The 19,907-nt window shown below is 37.1% G+C and overlaps 1 protein-coding gene across 1 annotated transcript in view; it reads right to left on the bottom strand.

Annotated features, from left to right (window-relative positions):
• Positions 1-338: 338 nt before the first annotated feature.
• Positions 339-19,907, bottom strand: part of camk1da (calcium/calmodulin-dependent protein kinase 1Da) — a 58,487-nt gene continuing 38,918 nt past the window's right edge. Inside the window, exons 4-11 of the mRNA XM_082167089.1 lie at positions 16,514-16,652; positions 16,306-16,432; positions 10,223-10,298; positions 7,872-7,984; positions 7,389-7,467; positions 6,383-6,470; positions 5,918-6,176; positions 339-5,059 (exon numbers count right to left, since the gene is read on the bottom strand). Of these exons, the coding sequence (XP_082023215.1) occupies positions 4,926-5,059; positions 5,918-6,176; positions 6,383-6,470; positions 7,389-7,467; positions 7,872-7,984; positions 10,223-10,298; positions 16,306-16,432; positions 16,514-16,652 (1,015 nt within the window). The 3' untranslated portion in view covers positions 339-4,925. The remainder of the gene's footprint in view (positions 5,060-5,917; positions 6,177-6,382; positions 6,471-7,388; positions 7,468-7,871; positions 7,985-10,222; positions 10,299-16,305; positions 16,433-16,513; positions 16,653-19,907) is intronic.

Here is a 19,907-nt window from a genome sequence, read left to right as displayed (position 1 = left end):
CTTTCTGAATATTGAGTCGCTTGGCAAGCTTCAGTTTCAATGTGGGCTCCTCGACACAGTCTAACATGTTGGCCAGACACATGCACAGATGCCTGGGGTCGTAAGCGGTCATGCATGGCTGGATGATATTCACATGGTCTCTTGCCAGTCTGTTTTGAGTCAGTAGCAGGAGGCAGCGCCCGAAGATGTGCTGGTGGTGGGAGACACGTCCAGCCTGACTGACCGCTAATGAAAGCGATCCAAACCAAGCTAATGACAGAAAACACAGTGTTCAAAAGCTGAATGCAAACATGGGGGTCACAGAGATCCTTGAATCTTATTGAGCCATAAAAGACATATCATGATCATTCAGGATTTATTTAAGGAAAAAGGAAAGAAAGAAAAAAGAAAGGAAAAAAAAAACAATCATTCATTCCCCATTGCTTTACAGCATGGAATATAAACTCTGATATGTGCAGATGATTGTCAAAGGCATTGGATATACAAGCCCCATATCAACAGAAGATCACGTCACAGTAAAGTTAGTATTCGTATGCCACTCTCAAAATATGATCATCATTGTCACATGCATATGAGTATATAATTCACATTTCACTGGGCAACTTTTATTTCGGACAGGTTGTGTCAGAGATGCAGAGATCACAAGGCCTGCATTGCCAGAGTTGCAATTTTTTAAATATATATTCATATAGATACAGACATATTTCTTCATACATATAGTTACATGGTGAGGACTTTTGAAAATACGCAAACAATCGGTTGAATCGGAAAGCGCATTTAACATGCTTGCAATTGTTCATTAAATCATTCGATGCAGTTGCAATGTATTTTCTCTCTTAGTTTGCAAATAAGTCGACATTCAAGGGACAAGTTTAATACTGCACAGTCACTGGGGAGCACAGACACTTGTCAGTCACAGCTTTTCATCGTAAGAGGCAAAAGTGACGCCTGAGTTGGTAAAAAAAAAAAAAAAAGAAGAAAATAGAATGTTGGGAAAAGATTGCATCACAACCGATCATCGTTAAATATTTACCATGTTGCTCGTGTGAAGTGCACAGACTGAAGTTTGTACAATAGAAACGTGATTTTACCGGAACAACATACAGCAAGAGACACGAGTTTGTGAATATACATCTGTGTATTACAGTCAGCGTGTGGCCGACAACTGCAGAGAAAGGCAGTGTTTAGAGAACGAGATGAGACACACACACTAACATCTCAGGGACAACATGATAGACACGTCACAATCACAGTCTATTTACAAAGCCTTCGGACACACAGAGTGATTTGCTGTGGACACAGACAGACGACAGTGATGCTATAATCTAATTTAACTGAAACATCGCGAATACAGATCGTTTTCCTCTCTGTCCTTCATTGCACTCACTGACTGATCAGGATGTGTGTGTGTGTTTGTGTGAGAGCCATGGCACATGTGTGTGCATGTATTTACTGAATTTAATGTTCAAATGAATTCATATACCTAATTGTTATACTATATTTAAATACATTTATGTTTGGCTTGGAGTAGTGGCAGTAACTGTATATATTTATCTTCATTCAAAACATCCCAACGTTTTGGTTTATACTTTTTCTGCATATCCTATTGAGGGTTTAAAAATTTCAAAACCAGCATATCGGACACATTTCCTGCATTTTACACCCATAAATACACACAGAAGAAGGTGACACTCACAAACACAGAGTACATGAACACTTAGGCCAAAAATGTTAAGCCCTTTCACCACAGAAAATCATTTCCAATTGTCCCTCAGTTTATAGAAACAAGCAAAAATGACATTTACAGTAATGTAGCGACACACAATAAAAGTCTAAAAGCACAAGAAATTGCACCAAAATAAATGTTTTTAGAGAACAGCAATATCATTTTTAAGACTAGTCAAGCAAAATTGCTTACTAACCTTGTTTGAACAAAGTTACATCCAATTTCAACCCCTAAATCATACAAAATGCACGGGATACCAAAAAGGTACTGTTTACATGACACAACTCACAGTAAATATGTAAGCAACACCAAACTAGAAGTCCAGAACAGTCGTCCCACAGCTAAAATCCCAAATAACACAGAAAAATTAATAGAAATGCTTGAACTAAAAGATGATCTTCACATTTTGGCTTTTAATCCGTCTGTGATGCCTTTCCATAGACTTTTACTATTAGAAACTATGGGACAAATTGAAATTATTTCCTGTGGTAATCGACATTATGCCACAGATACTATCAAAAGAGCTTAACATTGATTTAAACAACCGTAACGCCTCATTCTTAGACCGTAAACGGCTGAATGTTTTAACAGAAATGTGCATTATGGTTCACCTCAAAGAAAATAGCTTTTGTGACATACAAAACCGTACAGTAACTTTGCCCCAGTTATTTTGTGGAAAGCTTCTCTGTTATGAGATTACAAGCTCCTCTCGGGTGTGAAAATGAAGACAAAATGGTGCATGCATGACCTGACTGAAAAATAAACCCATTAGCTCAAAGCCCTCATGGTGAGGCGCTGCCCACACTGAAACAAACATTCAGGACCAAACTAATGTCAAATGCATGAAGATATTCAATGGCACTTTGGAAAATGTCACACACTCCTAAATCTTGGTTACATCCTGTGATATTAGCAAACCATAAAGGGCAAAGAAGACATCAGTCACTTTAAAAACCCGACAGGACATAATAGCAGAGGACAGAAGACCCGTCACCCATCAATAAGGAAGTGTAAAAACCTTAACTTAGCCCTTAAACCAATAATAGAAATTCAGCCACTTTGAATCGCACTGGAAAGTCCTTGTTGGCTTCCATTCCATTAAAGTAATGCTGCGTTAATACTGTCTCAGAATTACCGATCCAAAAATGATAAAAAAAAATTAACCTGTCATTACGCCAAATGGATATAGGCCTATACTTGACTTTGTTGATGAGGAAGGCAAAATACTTCATAGCCACCTTAATTCACCTCTTGCAAATTCAGGAAGAGCAAAGAAAGCACACCATGATACACTGTCTTTGATAAAATGACATATTAACTAGAAATATTTGCAGTATCTAAACAAAACTGCCTTTAAAAGTGAAGTTTCTACACCACTTCCATTACAAAACATTGCAAAAATAGTGACCAGTTTCAAACGATTTTCCAGAACACTCACCGTCTATCATTTGTTGGACAAAAGAAAAATCGGTCTCGCCTTTAACTTGTTTCCAATGTGTAATAGAGTGCAACAGTGCATGCACTCTTATTTTTTTCTTAGGGATTTTTAAAAAGTCTTAATTTAATAGTTATAAGCCATGAGACGAACCAACCAGTTACAAGGTCAATCACAACATTACAAACGTATAAAAATAAGCAAAAAAAGAGTATTGAGAAAAAGAAAGTACAAGGCTGTCTCAGAGAAAGACCTACAAATCCCATGAAGCATTGCAAATGACAATCAAAGTAAAAACAACAGATAAATATAAAATGATTGATATAAAGGATCATGGGTAATGTCGTTTTTCACCAGGAATTCCGCTGTTAAACACGATTATTTAAAAATGAAGTAGAAATATAATAAAGACTGAAGGCTTCAACAAAAGCATATAGCGTTAACAACCTTGTAGCTCACATTAAGTCTTTAAAGGCTTTAGTAAGTTACCAGTAAATAAATCTATTCCCCTATGGAAAAAAATCAATGGCATTTCTACTTCTGGTACAAGGCTGTTGCACTCTATTAGGAATTTGAAAATGTTTTTAATTGTGGTAGGCTAATTCTGATACAGCATAAATGTAGCATAACATGTCAATTTTACCACATGGTCAAATTGTCATACAATCGTATGTGCGAGTTAAACAGCTGTCTATCATCCTAAACTACATTTTTGACATTATTCTGGCTGGATGAGAAAAGCTCAAACCATGGAGGCGTTTAGGATAGATCCCATCACTATGATGCCCAGTGCAGTGGCGGAATTCCCTGAGAACTCGTACACTGGGCGTAGAAAGACGCTGCCATGGCTTTTCGGGAGATTTGTGTGTGTTTGAGTAACAGTTATACTATATTCAGTACCTAACACTTACTGTCCGTGTGTATTGAAAGCAGATAGAAACAGAAACAAGCTTCTTTTTCTCTGCGTAAAAAAATAAATAAAAGTCCAGTTAAGTAAGATAACAATCAAACATCTTGCTTGTTTTATCAGATATCTTGAACTTTGTGATGCTAAACCCCAACTGTGAGGTCTCAAATCAATAATCTCCCAGCTTTGCGTTTGTAAAAACACTGTGAAGCGCCAGTAAATGTTCTCTCGTATGTGCAAACAGAAGTTTTGACTCAGAAAATGTCGCAAAACAGTCTTAACGTGATATTAAAAGCACTTCTGCAGGTCAGCATGACACATCAGTGAAAAACCCACGAAAGATCAGAATGGTAGCTAAGAAGGAATACGAGAAATCGTGAGTAGATAGAGAAAGTAAAAAGGGAAAAGAGGGAAGAGCTAGACATGTTACGATATAGTAAGAAGAATCGTTTGACATTGGCGCCGTCCTCTTATAAGGGCGGACACGATCATGCACACACTTTCGCACCTGAACCTCTGCGCTCTTTTTGACTCGTTCGTTCGTTTTTTCCCCCAAAGGTAACATGGCTGGCGAGGTTCGTAGCACATTCATAGCAAAGACATCACAGTTCTGTCCAGCCGCACGAATTCACTTCTCAAAATGGAAGCCATCTGCTGGAAATCTCTGTCTCCTGCCGCTGCATGCATTGCACCCTCTAGTGGCCTGGAGGTTAAATGGCAGGAGTGCATTAGGCGCGCAGTGATGCTATGGCGATGGGTCAGTCCTCTGCCTTACAGGACGGCAGGGCGGGGAGCGGGCTGAGGGGCAGGACTCACAGGGCAGTGGCCTCCCAGCTCTCTCCCCGCAGAACCTGGCGTCACTTGGTCCCAGTTAGCACTGTGCTCACCGACGCAACGGAGGGAGGGAGGGGCCTGCAGGGCTCCGCCCCCGAGGAAGAGGAGGAAGCAGCAGCTGATGCCAGAGAACAGGAAGTGTGGGGAGGGGCCGTACCTACAAATGCAAATTCACTGCTTAGAAGTGCATGCATGGAAACTGATACATTTAATATAGAATCTAGGGCTAGGCAATTATAGCTAAAAATGTATCTAGTTAAATATTTTTCTAGATGCTATTCTATATCTTAATTCTTATGTATGTCTGAAATGCCTTAAAGGGATACTCCACTTTAAAATGAAAATTCTGTCATCATATACTCACCCTCATGTTGTTTCAAACCTGTATGAATTTCTTTCTTCTGCTGAACACAAAGGAAGAGTTTCAGTTTCTGGTCCCATTGACTTCCATAGTAGGAAAAAATATATACTATGGAAGTCAATGGGACCAGAAACTGTCTGGTTACTGATGTTCTTCTAAATATCTTCCTTTCTGTTCAGCAGAAGAAAGAAATTCATACAGGTTTGAAACAACATGAGGGTGAGTATATGATGACAGAATTTTCATTTTAAAGTGGAGTATCCCTTTAAACATGTGTTGTTGTTGTTTAAACATTTTTTTTTTACGTTTTGACAGCCATTATTGAAGTGCAAAAAGGTAAATACTGGTGCTGTCAAATCGAATAATCGCGAGCAATCGCATCTAACATAAAAGTTTGTAAATATATATGTGTGTGTGTGTATTCATGTGCAGTATATATATATACAAATTTGTAATCCCACAGCATCTAACATAAAAGTTTATGTATATATATATATGTGTGTGTGTGTGTGTGTGTATGTATGTATATGTATATATATACACACACATATATTTACAAACTTTTATGTTGGGTGTGATTAATTGATTTGACAGCGCTAACTATGTATATGTAAAAATAAAAAATAAAAATAAATATTTTTTTTATATACTTACAGTCTTTGCGTGGTATAGAGGTGTTTCCTGTGGCCAAATCGTTAATAAGAACGGCATTTGGGTTGGCAGCAGGTTTGTGGTTTTGGGTAAGTGCCGGAGTGGAGTTTGGTGTAGTGTTGGGCGGTAGAGTTGGAGTCTGGCTCGCGTTCAGTGTGCGGTTCTGGTTGGCGGAGCTCGATTGGTCCATGCTGCTCCCCATACTACTGCCCAACTGCAGTCTCCTCATGTGGCGAACCACGGCCGTGGCGTTGAAGGCTTGCTGTTATGTGGAGAGACGAGAAGTCATGGACAATGAGAAATGAAACAGACAATTCTCACAGACTGACTCATGGGCCCAAACTGTACAGCACTCCAACCAAATACTTCTAGTTACATTACACAAGCTGAAATCTTCAATATGTGTTCACAGACTATACTTGCATAAAGTGTGTTTCTGGTCTTATTTACAAGGTCACTTGTACTCACTCTCCATTTGCTTTTTGCAAAGTTTTTGCGCATTTGTCGACTGACGGACTCATGGATGTTCTTGCAGAGCGCGGTGTCTCCTGCGATCCTGGAAAGCAAATTGACAAAGTCAAAACTCTGGTCTCCTCTCATCTCTCCTCTCGAGAAGCACTTTGATTTACTACAAAGTGTGTAAATTCCCTATGGTTTTCAATCCTTCCATTTTCAAAATCCTGTGTTCGGTAAAGGCTTGTTAACAGTGCCAGTAGAGGATGTGCTAATTGCCGATTAGCGCTTCGGAATACATAATGTGAGATTAGGCGCAGTGTTTTAATTGGCTAGCGTTTATTCCGTTGCTTTCCTCCTGCCCTTGAGAGAGATCTTGGTGCATGATAATAGAGAGACAGAATTCAGCCTGATACTCAGAGCACACATGCAATCCCCAGCTGACGCAGATAGCGTCTCCACTTAATACCAATGAAACTTTGCACTAATAAAGTGAAATAAAACTCAGTCTCTAAATGCTGTTTATGAGGTTACAGTTTAATTGGTCTGGTACAGTTCAAGTGTCTTAGAGGACCCGAATGACAGTCCATCAAAACAAATCACAAAGAACAATGATCGGAGTTCTACTTGTTACTGGTACAAAATTATCTTTATTAAATGCTTTCTTTTTCACATCATGTGACTATTTCACCTACAGTTGGTTAATGTACTATTTTATGAACTGGTTATTATTATGATCAAAATTATTGCTTTATTATAAAAAGGAGTTTTAATTATAATGTAAGATATTATTTCTATTATTAACAAATTAATTTATTTTAATGTTATTGCTTTATTTAAATAATTTACTTAAATTATTAACTGAAATTATTAATTAAACAATTATTACTAAATTATTGATAGTTTCACTCTAAATTATTATTATATTTAATAGTATTGCTTCATTATAAAAAGGAGTTTTAATGGTAAAATATTATTATTATTATAGATTATTTATAGATCAGGACATCACTAGACTCACCAGGGATGTCGAAGGGCCTGATCACATGTGTATCGCTTTGAGGGGTCCTTTTCCATCAAACAACTGATGAAGTCTTTTGCTGTAGATTAAACATAAACATTAAAAACACACATACATACATAAATACATACATAGAACGATTGAACTATATTGACATTTCAAGGCATCAGAAATTTTCTCATGTAGTGAATCTACAGAGTGCAACATTCATCCTGTTGGTGAGATAAAACTGAGACTGTGAGTTTATCAGTGGAAGCTCTGACAACACCATTTGGATTCATTTATTGTTCCCTGATTCATAGCTTGGAAGAATTTCACATAGCTAGAGCCTGTAGCAATTACCGAATTCCAGTTTCCTGTAAAACATTTCTCCGCTCTTACTGGCAGCATGTGGGGTTACTGAGTGTGTTATAGATTAAACAACTATAAACCAGACCATAAGCATGATGTAGTTCTCTTCTACACGTGTGAGAGTGAATATACCTGAATCAGAAATATCATCCCAGTACGGTGCATCAAACTCATAGTCCGCTTTCAGGATCTGCTCGAAGAGTTTGGAGTCATTCTCGTCATAAAAGGGAGGATAACCACACAGTCTGTGAGAAAACACATGAGTTTATCATTTCCACTTGCAGCATATTCAACATACACATTTAATCCAGTGGATCAAAGTCCCCCTTCCCCCATTGTCCACATCAATATTTGAGGCTATATTTTTGCTTTGTCATTCTGAGGCTCCCTTAGAAGTTTCTTGAGGTCCCTGTTTGAGAACTACTAATTTAATCAGTATATATTTCTTAGGAATCAAACCCACAACCATACTACTTACATTTCATAAACACAGCTTCATAAAAATGGTCCATATGACAAAGCTATCATTTGACTTCAAACTTTTGGGTGAACAATACCTTTACATTATCACTGTAATCCTCTGAAAACACATCCGCGGACACCTTGATTTAACAGTGAACATAACGCTCAATAAATAAGCGTAAATAAACCCCATGGGCCTCTGGAAATCAGAAAAGAAAGACAGCTGATTAAACCTGTGCAATGTAAATCAAATCTCTTGGAATGGTTTTTTTTTTTTTTCTCCCATCATCAAAGCCATTAAAATACCTTTCCTCATGGGGAACAGAGGCAGTGGGGGAGAAAAGCAAGGTAATTTTCTGCCTGATTTCGACCCCATTAGCTTTGTGTTTTTCTCTCTTAGCTAATCAGACGCTAAGAGAATTAGCTATGGTTTCGGCCGGTTGTCACTGCAATAATCACACCTGAGAGGAGGCCAACCATCCATGAGATCTGACTCAAGCTCTAGGAGGAGCTGGGCGCAGGCCTTTATTTAGTAGTATTTATATTGTTTTATAGTATCAATTAGTTGATTTAATTTGTGTAATTTCAACTTCCATTTTAGCATTTTTATTGTATAATTATAATACAAGTAGACATGTACTTGCAAAGTAGGATGTCAGTAGACTGTATGGAGCCCCTAAAGGGACATGGTGGTGGTAGGAAAAATAATAAGTCAGTGCTTTTGCGTTCCCCTGAGAAACTTGCGTCCGCTAGCAAAACCTTTGCGTTCCCCTGAGAAACTTAGCGTTCCTTAGCAAAATGTTTTGCATTCCCCCGAGAAACGTAGTTAGTAGAATGTCTAAAGTGGACCATCGAAATAAAGTGTTACCCGTGTGAATTCTTTTGATCAGGACAGCTGTGAGTGGGAGTGATGGGAAGTGCAGTCTGAACGACAGCTTCATCAGTTTGTTGACAGACAGTGTGAGTGTTTGTGTTGGCGCAGGAGTCGACCCAAAGCAGCCGGGATCGAAAGACCAAAACAAAAGAGAAATGACTCAGATGTACATGGAGATCTATGGCAGACTAAGATACGAGAAGGTGATGCGAAGCTTGTTTTATGTTGGTTTGTCTCCACTCAGACTATGTGAAATGATAATACACACACACAGAAGAGCAGATGGCCACAGCTCGTGAAACGTACAGCTTTTATGACACATTCTCAGTATCCTTATGAACGTTACCGCAAGAAAACAGACTGAGAGAGAAAAAAGGTGAAATTAAGAAAACGCAGTGGAATCGGGGGGGGGTACTTTTAGTGTAGGGATTTCTCAAATAATAGCCTATTGAATAGTCATGATATATTCACAATGATTTTGCTCAAACAATCATTTGTATTTTTGTATTCACTATGGTGTTAATCATCAGAAAAAAGTTATTAAACCTGTTAGGAGGACAACACTTTTTGGTAACTTAATTAAACACCTGGATAATACAATATACCGTGATGAAAGCTTCAGCAATTATCGTTATATGAAAATTTGGTACCGTCACATATAGAAATCTCAACCATCAACCATCATCATCATAAAAAAACACACAAAAAAACCACAAAACAAACAATGATTTTTTTTGCTACCCTGCGCTATATGCAAATACCATTGTATATGAGTATGTGAATCCTTCATAATATATCAGTGCCATGGCATTAGCATCTCATACATCACTGTAACAACTGTACCACCACAGTATTTATTGGTAAGATAGAATTCCCATAAAACATCTGCTGAGATAATGAAAATCTTCCATCAATCAACATCTCAAATATTTGTGAGACACAAACTCTCTTTTTCCTGTTTTAATGACTCAGATCGCTCAAACTGCACCATATAAGGGGTCTGAGTAAAGTGGGGCACAGCATCTGTAGCTGATCAGGAGAGATGGGTCACTTACTGTTTCTTCCGATCTTGTTTTTGTTCAAACCTTAGCTGAATGATTCCTCAGTTTATAAATGAAAGGATGAGTGTAGCATTGTGGGTACTCACAGGATGTAGGCAATGACTCCGATAGACCAGCAGTCCACGGCTTTACTGTACGGCTTCTGAGCGAGAACTTCTGGTGCTGAGAAGAGAGAAAGAAACAGATCCGATTGAGACAAACAAATCACACCATTCCTGTCTTGCAAATATATAAAATCTCTCCTGAGATTTCAAGCTTAGGTGTTTAGCAACTTTAAAGGGGACCTATTATGGCCATTTTCACAAGATGTAATATGAGTCTCTGGTGTCCCCCGAATGTGTCTGTGAAGTTTCAGCTCAAAATACCCCACAGATCATATATTATAGCTTGTCAAATTTGCCCCTATTTGGGTGTGAGCAAAAGCGCGCCATTTTTGTGTCAAGTCAAGTCAAGTATATTTGTATAGCGCTTTTCACAATACAGATTGTATCAAAGCAGCTTCACAGTATTAAATTAAAATAATACAACAAGGTTTGTTTCTAGTGGAATTTATTGATTGATAAAATTAAATTAAATATCCCAAAAATATCCCCAACTGAGCAAGCCAAAGGCAACAGTGGCAAGGAACCGAAAAACTCCATTAAGTGACCTAATGGTGACCTAAAGCTCCATCAGGTGACCCAATGGAGAAAAAAAAAACCTTGGGAGAACCCAGGCTCAGTCGGGGGCCAGTTCTCCTCTGGCGTTTATGAACTAGAGGCCGGATTTAACTGTAAGATTAAAAATATTATATGAATGCCTGGCTGAAGAGATGCGTCTTTAATCTAGTTTTAAACTGGGAGAGCGAGTCTGAGCAACGAACAGTATCAGGAAGACTATTCCAGAGTTTTGGAGCTAAATGTGAAAAAGCTCTCCCTCCTTTGGTGGTTCTGAATATCCTAGGTATGACCAAAAGCCTTGAATTTAGTGATCTTAAAGAGCGCGATGGATTATAGGGCGATAGAAGATCCGTTAAATAGACTGGAGCTAAGCCGTTTAGGGCTTTGTAAGTCAGTAGCAATACCTTGTAATTAATACGGAACTTTATAGGTAACCAATGCAGTGATGATAAAATCTGTGTTATATGATCATATTTTCTTGACCTAGTAAGAACTCTAGCGGCGGCATTTTGGACTAACTGTAGCTTGTTTATTGAGGATGCAGGACAACCAGCTAATAAAGCATTACAGTAATCCAGTCTCGAGGTCATGAATGCATGAACTAACTTTTCTGCATCAGAAACTGATAGCATGTTACGTAGCTTAGTAATGTTTCTAAGGTGGAAAAAGGTTGTTTTTGTAACATATGAAATATGATTTTCAAAAGACAGGTTGCAATCGAGTATAACACCCAGGTCTTTTACTGTAGAGGATAAAGTAACAGGACATCCTACTATGTTAAAGTTGTATTGTGAGAGGTTTTGTGGGCGGTTTTTTGAACCGATAAGTATTACCTCTGTCTTGTCTGGATTTAATAAAAGAAAATTACGCGTCATCCAATCTTTTATATCTTTAACACACTCTGTCAATTTGGATAATTTAGCGTTTTCATCCGGCCGTGATGAAATATATATTTGAGTGTCATCAGCATAACAATGGAAACTAATTCCATGTTTCCTTATAATATTTCCAAGTGGCATCATATATATTGAGAATAATAGAGGGCATAATTTCGTGTGTCTCTTTAAATGCAAATGAGCTTCTGCTCCCCGCCCCCTTTCCAGAAGAGGGCGGGGCCTTTACAGCTCGTGCTTCGGATACTCCGGCAATAACAAAACTGAAGAATGCCAATATGTCAGAAATGTTCAGAAGTGGTGTTCAGCATTACACATTTAAACCCTGAGAAGAAGATACAACTTTTAGAATGCAACAGGACGCTTCTGAATGGTTAGTGGATAAATGTATGTCGTTGTTGAGGAGTTAAGTTGATTTAACTCGTCAACTAGCATGCACCGTCATGCTGATCTAAAAATCTTTCAGAAACAACTTGTGCAAACCCAGTGTTGAGCTGACCCTCGTTTGTGAAGCAGTCCGGTGTAAAATGATTTGCAAACAGTGAATTTTACATAACAGGTTTTTGTTTTTCTATTTAAAATAGCAGAAAATAAAGATGTTTACAGCTCTTTATAAGAGAACATACAGGTATAGTAGACCGTATGTGCATGCATGTGTTAGACAGCAGACAATCATAGAAATCATGAAGGGCACTCAATTTACCATCAGCACAAACTACTTTTTGAGACTGAGCAACACACACTCGCATTGTCATAATCCTGTTACTCTCCACGGGAGGTTGAGCCTCCTGAGTCCTTCTAAATTTAATCTATTATTCTGCCTCTAGACATTTTCTTCCTCCCTTCAGGAAACAGGCTTTCACTCTCGACACAAAAGCTTTGGTTCTATGGTTTAGGGCTGGACTAGTCAGTTACTTATGAAAGCCGCTTTCTGAAAAGCTCTTGAAATGAAAAAGGCACATTTCCATTAGAAATGATAGAAACTCTATGACCTTTAAACAACATCTCCAAAAAACACACAGGTAGCAGCGTTGAGGAAGATACTTTTTTAGCTTGCCGGGCTACAAGCGATGCATAATTCATAAAGTACTTCAACTAACGTGAAGCTACTCTTCGCAAAAGGAGCCACATTGAAGCTATTTATCTTTTAGATAATTGTCAGATTATATCAATAATTTTTTTTTTTTTTTTAAATAAATAAATCTGAAACAAAGTACAAGGATCTCAGTTAGAGTTGTGTTATGTATTAAATCATCACAATGTATTTACAGTTATTTTTCTGGCATTATACAGTTGAGCAACACTGAATTTTACTTTACTTTTTATTTGGTCAGTAACTCGACTCAAGTTATAAAGGATATAAACTTCAGTAGCAACTTCTGTTAGAGAATAGTTTGATTCAATGGTTTGATTTTGTTTTCAGGTTTGATTCAAATCAGTGAATCAGTTCAACATGTTTCACTGAATCAAAAATCTGATTCAAAATATCCACTGTCTGGCCTTTTTATTTTTAAAAATGCAGTTCTGACATGAAGCAGACTTAATATTCTTGGCAAAAATAATGGTTTAGTTTAAATGATTTTAGCAACTTTAGAGTAAATACATAAACACTGAGCTATATATGCCATTGAAAGGATCTCGACTAAGATCACTACAAAAATCTCAAACACACAATGATAAGAAACACTTAAGAAACAAAAACAGTGCTAAACATAAATATTTAAATAAGTATTAATTTTGCTGCAAAAAAACAACTAAAATGAGGTACAAGGACTTTGAATCAGTAACTAATGAATCAACAAATCTTTCTTTTGTTTTTTGTTTTTTTGGGGAAATGGTTCATTGAAATATGTCATGTAAACAAATGATTTATTAAAACAAATCTGACCAATTCACTTGTCAGTGATGCTCACTCGGTTGCAAGGCTGTGCAAAACTATGAGGAACAACAGTAATTGAACCACTACTTGTCAGAAAAAGTAGTTTGTAATAGTAAAAGTTGACTATTTTGAACAGCTCAGGTACTACAATTATAAAATATTGTGGCTACACTCTACACAACTCCACTGCATTAGGTCATACGGGCTTCTTTTGCAGTTTAATTGAGTATCTGCCAACAAAACCTGCTTGAATTCATCTCCCTATGAAAACGAAACCGTTCATTCCTGTCTTAGGACTGCAGGAATGGATGTTTTCCAAGATGGGCTATTTTGAGGCTATGATCAGTATAATCCCATCATCACATTTGAAGTGTCTACTAAAGAGTTGTGTGAGAGAGAGAGGGACAAAACAAAAATACAGAGAAAGATGAGAAGCTAAAGGATAGAAAATGATGACTGCGGTTGATCCTTAAATTTGATTTGGAGAGCTTGGTGTGAGACTGTTACCGTTTAAAGACAAAAAGAGGGCATGCCAGAGACACACACAGAATGCATGCCTGCGAGCTGCTCTCATTCAGGCTGGAGTCTAGTGTTTCCATTGAAGAGAAACCTCACACACAGCAGCGTCTGACCCCAGCCCAGGATGCAACTGGTTGAAGCGGGGTTTTATAGCCACCACAGCGCCGGTTAAACACGGTTATCATGGAAACTTGCACGTAAAGACTGTCTTAAACATGCATGCATGAAGAGGCATGTAGGAAACTCTACACCATGAAACCCCTGCAGGTTAACTCTGGTGACTTTACTCTGCTCTAGTTATAGACCTACTAGATATATTTCAACCACATGACGACTCTTGCATGTTCTTATTCATTTTAATGTTAGTGCTACTACACTGATAAGTTAAATAATGCATGGTTTGTTTATTGGGTAACTCTTTACAATAAGGTTCAATTCGTTTACATTAGTTATTGCATGAACAATTGTTGGTTACACTTTATTTTAAGGTGTCTTTGTTACAGTGTAACTTTACAGTGCTTTTAAGTACTGAGTAATATTAATAATCTACATGTACTTATAGGGTTGGAGTTTGGTTTAGAGTTAGTTGCATGTAATTCAGTGTTGGGTTTAAAGTAATTAATTACTGTAATTTAATGACTTTTCCCTTGAAAAAGTAAAGTAAGGGATTACTCTTAATTCTTCTATAATTTAATTACAGTTACTTCTGATGTAATTGCATTAAATACTCTACTAATTCTAATGTTCAAATATCTTATATCTTATAATATCAAATATATCAAATCTTTAATGCAAGAGTCTCCCTTTAAATACTTTGGTCAGTTCAAGAATAATTTATGCAGTTTGACATTATTTATTCGAAAGAATTAAAAGAGCAGTTTCACGTCTATCCTTGTATTGTTCAACTGGTCAGGGTTGATATGGGCATTAGAAAGTAATTATTAATGAGTAATGCAATACTTAGAGAGAGTAATTAGTACAGTAATCTAGTTACACTATTGGAAGTGTAATTAGTAGCTAGTAATGAATTACTCTTTTAGAGTAACTTACCCAAACACTGATGTAATTATGCATTGCATAATTAATATGCATTTATAGTTATTACTACAGTAACTACATGTAATGTGTAACAAGGACACTGTAAAATAAAGTCATACCCAATTCTTTAACAGCTTTTATTAATGTTTTACAGCTTGGTTAATGTTTATTTCTACACCATTTATTTAATTTTTCAACATTACTAAATTGATAAGAACAAACATGAATTCTATTAACAATGAAAAAATATTTATAAACTGTATATAATTTAACCTGATTAATAAATAGTTTAATAGTAAAAATAGTTGTTAGTTAAAATCCTTCTTGTAAAGTATTTATTTTGAAATTTTATTTATTTTTGGACATAATTTACCATTGTAATAACATGGTATCCTCTAAGTACCTTGGAGTACCATGTGAATACCATGGTATATGGATCATTCAGTCCTGTGGTATACTACCACTGTGCCATGCTACCTCTCAGTGTTATTTTACTATGTATAAACTAATTATAGTATTTATTAATATTTTAAATTAGCCTTTTCTTCAGTTTTCATTAAGGTCATTTTATTATGTGCTTTTGTCATTTGTTTGCCATTATTTTTCTTTCATTTGTTTTCCATTAAGCTTTAATTTATTTTTATTTCAGTTTTAGTAATTTTAGTACTTCAGTTTAAACTTATTTTATTTCAGTTAGTTGCCAAGGCAACATTTATAATGTCTAAGTTTTTTTAATCTATTATTTATTTTTGTTTTAGCTCCTATTTCAATTAACAAACACTATTTTTAATAGCAGCATTCATTTATTTTCTAATTGAGTATTTTCTAATGTTCAAAGATGCTTGTACCCAGCCTGTGTGTGTGTTTATTTCACATGCAGCCATGTTGGCTCAAAGTGCTGCGGTCGCTCTAATCGCAGGGGAAAAGCAGGCGACTCTGGGGCACTTCTGTCAGTCTGAGATAAGAGTAAGCTTCAAGTGCAGATACAGGCTGCACACAAATGAACCAACACAAGCAGTCACTTGTGTTAAAATCACAATAGCTAAAACCTATATACACACATTTGTATGCACATGCACATCTACAACCGACAAAATCATTCATGCTTTTTTTAAATACATAACCCACAGCGAAGCAAAATCATAACCATCTCCATCTCTCTTTCATAATTAAACTCTTACCCACGTATCCCGGCGTTCCACATGCTGTGGACATGACATCTCCCGTCCCCTCCATCTTAGACAGGCCGAAATCACTGATCATGATCTTTGAGCCGTCTTGAGGGTTGAAATAGAGCAGATTCTCAGGCTGAAGACGAAACACACACACATTAAAATCAAACACTTCAAACCAGAGCAATATCTGTGAATGTAGGTGTGATTCTTTCACCTTGAGATCTCTGTGTACGATGCCCATACTATGGAGGTAGTTTACAGCATCTAGTACTTGTCTGATGAGCGTACTGGCGTCTTTCTCAGTGTAGAAACCTTTCTCAACGATCCGGTCGAACAACTCGCCTCCAGACACACTGGAAAGAGAGAGAGATTGAGAGAGAGACCAGAGACCACTAAAAACAAAAATACCATGTATATATATATATATATATATATATATATACACACACACACACACACACACACACACATATATATATATATATATATATATATATATATATATATATATGTGTGTGTGTGTGTGTGTGTGTGTGTGTGTGTGTGTGTGTATATATATATATATATATATATATATATATATATATATATATATATATTAGTAGAATACAGTACAACTGCAGGACTGTAGGGGGTGCTGCATGTCGACTCTGATAAGAGTGAACTGAAGAACTGATCTGAGTTCAGAGGAAAATGACTTTATCTCATTCCTGTAAGTTCAAAGACCAAGATGCCACACAGAGAAGCCTCGGCGAAGAACTCAATGACGTTTGCCCTCTTGATCTTATATGCCTGCATTAGCCAGTCATTCTTATGTAAATTCAAAATCTGCTACATATAATTAGGCAAATTTAACCTCAAAGCAGGAGACATTAATGTAGACGTGCATTAGTGCAGATCCGGCTTGAGCACACTGATGGTTTTTGAAAGTTTTAGGCTGGACTTGGTGTAGTTTGAGCAGGGGTTGTTTTCAGACTATTAAGACTATAGCGCCCCCTTCTGGAAGGAGATACATTACAATGCATGCACTTTTTCCACCCTTCGAGCGCTTAGCAGGAGGTCGACTCCCTTTAGTTTATAGTCTTTGGTGGCTGGCTTAAAAACTGTCTTGGAACTGACAGTCTTCTGAGGCACTGTGCCACTAACAAAAAAACAAAACAAAACAAAAAATTATGTAGGGGGAGAGTGGGGTAAGATGAGCCAGTGGGTAAGATGAGCCAGTGGGTAAGTTGACCCACCCCCTTTATCTTGGCAACCATACACTTTTATTGTCATGTGACCATAATTTCTGCCAGACTGTGAAAAGGAGAAACACATGGAAGGAGTGGAAGGCACCCATCTACTTTAAAAACTGTTTTTGGCTTGTCTAAGTAAAATTTTAGCATAACAGATGTAATGGCTGTTACATCAGAGCAAATTTGTCCAGGTCTAAAAATATTTATGATCTATATTGGTGATTTAGCAGTGTATAAAACCATGCAAATCATCTAGCTAAATATGAGCCTGCTAGCTAGTTGTGTCCAAAATGGCAGCTATGGGGCAAAGTGAGCCAAATGCTGTGGGGTAAATTGAGCCAGCGTTTAACTTACCCCACCATAAGGCACTGTAGTTAAGTTAAATCTCTAAAGTATAAACTGGTATAATTTCAATGCAATGTTACGCAACTGGTTTAGATTATCATTTAAAAAAAAATGTTTTGTTGTTGTTGTTTAGTTTTACTTTATTTAATAGGAACAATGCACAAGTACACCAAATCCTTCTCTGTTAAGAACCAGAAGATTCTTAATCATGTCCCGAATGGCCTTACATGTTCTACGTTGCAGAAAAACTACCAAGCCAAGAACCTTTCAGTGTCATTTATTCATTCATTCTAATTCAGTTTTGATCTAATTTTACTCAACAAACACTGTTTAGTCTGTTTTGGGGCGGTTACATCGTGTTCAACATTTTGTTTCAGAAATGCACGCAATTAAAGATATTGAAATTTAAACTTAATTTGTTTGGTTTTATGTTGTTCAAGTCAGCTTTAAGAAAATAAATATAACTATTTGTAAAAGCAAATTTGATTATTAAATTAGTTTTTATAAGAGGTAAATTATCTTTAAAATTTCACATGCGTTTGATTCAGATTCAGTTAGATGGTCAGTTTACACCCAGATGGTGCAACTTGCCCACTGACTCGGATCAACTTACCCCTAACCTGGGGTAAATTGAGCCAAAGGAACACTTTTTATAAGAAGCCAAACCTGGAAACTTACAATACATATTCCTCCAATGCACATGTAATTTCCGAGCGTGTGTAAGGCTGGGCAAGGCAAATCCTCACATTATAACAAACAAAGTGTAGACATTATGTAAATAAGAGATTAATTGTGCAATCAGCTTCATTGATTATAACGTAACTTTGTGAGATCGCAATGAAATAAGATGAGTGACAGCTTTTTCGTGATTATAAAGGGAGCGCACTTTGCACACTTTCTGCCATGACAAATCTCGTGTGTACAGTATGCTTGCTTATCTGTTAAAATTAACATTGGTTTGTGAATGTAGACGCTTTAATAACAAATCATTTATCGGGAGTGTTTATGCTGGGATGTGTAGGTTGTGCGATGACACGGGTAACTTTCAAACTATTTTAAGGGAATCTATTTGAATGTGTTTTAAAAGGGGAAGCACATCTCTCTCGAGTTGGTTCACACTCCGCCAAGCCTCACTAGCTGCGTTTCCATTACCCTTCAAATTGCGCAAATTGAAATTGCGAATTGAAAATACGGCCAATGGAAACACGTCAATTTCGTAAAAACTCCCATTTATCGCAAAAAAAGTTTATACGCTCGCATGAGGTGGTTTTTCAGGCAATTCGAAAAAGAAATATTTTGCAAAACTGCAATGGAAATGCAATGCGCATTTCCAGGTCACCTGACGTAGATGGCGCGGTATGTTTGGACATAATACGAGACAGAGCTCTTTATTAAATTCATATAAGACAAAAGAATTACAGGAATAATGGATTCTAAACCTCAAATAAATGCCACAATCAAGACCTTGAAGCAGATATGAGTGAGAAACACCCAGAAACTCCTCATATGTGCCGCTCACAAGTATAATAAGGGTCGTTCCTTACCATTAATGCTTGGAAAACACACATACATCTCCTTCGATTAATAATAATGGCTAGTGCAGTGGCTGGGATATAGTACATAAACCTACCAACGTCTGTTACCATGGTTTTTGGAATGATTTTACTTATCGCGAGAGGAAAAATTAAGTTTTAGTCGCATAACATCAGTTAATGGAAACGCTGTCATTCCGCAATATTGTCGACATTTTTTAAAAATGGCAAAAGTTTTGCGCAAATCTGTAATGGAAACGCGCCTATTGACTCCTTGAGCAAGTTATGATGATATGGATCTTTACAGGGAAGGAAACTGTACAGACCTTTTGGACTAACTGAACACTCCTGCTCTACGTTCTTGTGATGCACCATCTCCATTGTAATCAATGGATTTACAACACTCTCTGACGCAGTGTGCAGATGCCCTTAGTCTGTCCCTTTCTCTCTGCCATCATCTAGTCCTCATTTCTCTCTTTCCACTGCCGTAAAAGTG

Source organism: Leuciscus leuciscus (assembly GCF_965113295.1).
Source record: "Leuciscus leuciscus genome assembly, chromosome: 4".
NCBI classification, from domain to species: domain Eukaryota; kingdom Metazoa; phylum Chordata; class Actinopteri; order Cypriniformes; family Leuciscidae; genus Leuciscus; species Leuciscus leuciscus.
Note: the sequence above shows the minus strand (reverse complement) of the source record. Positions and strands in the feature narration are given on the sequence as shown.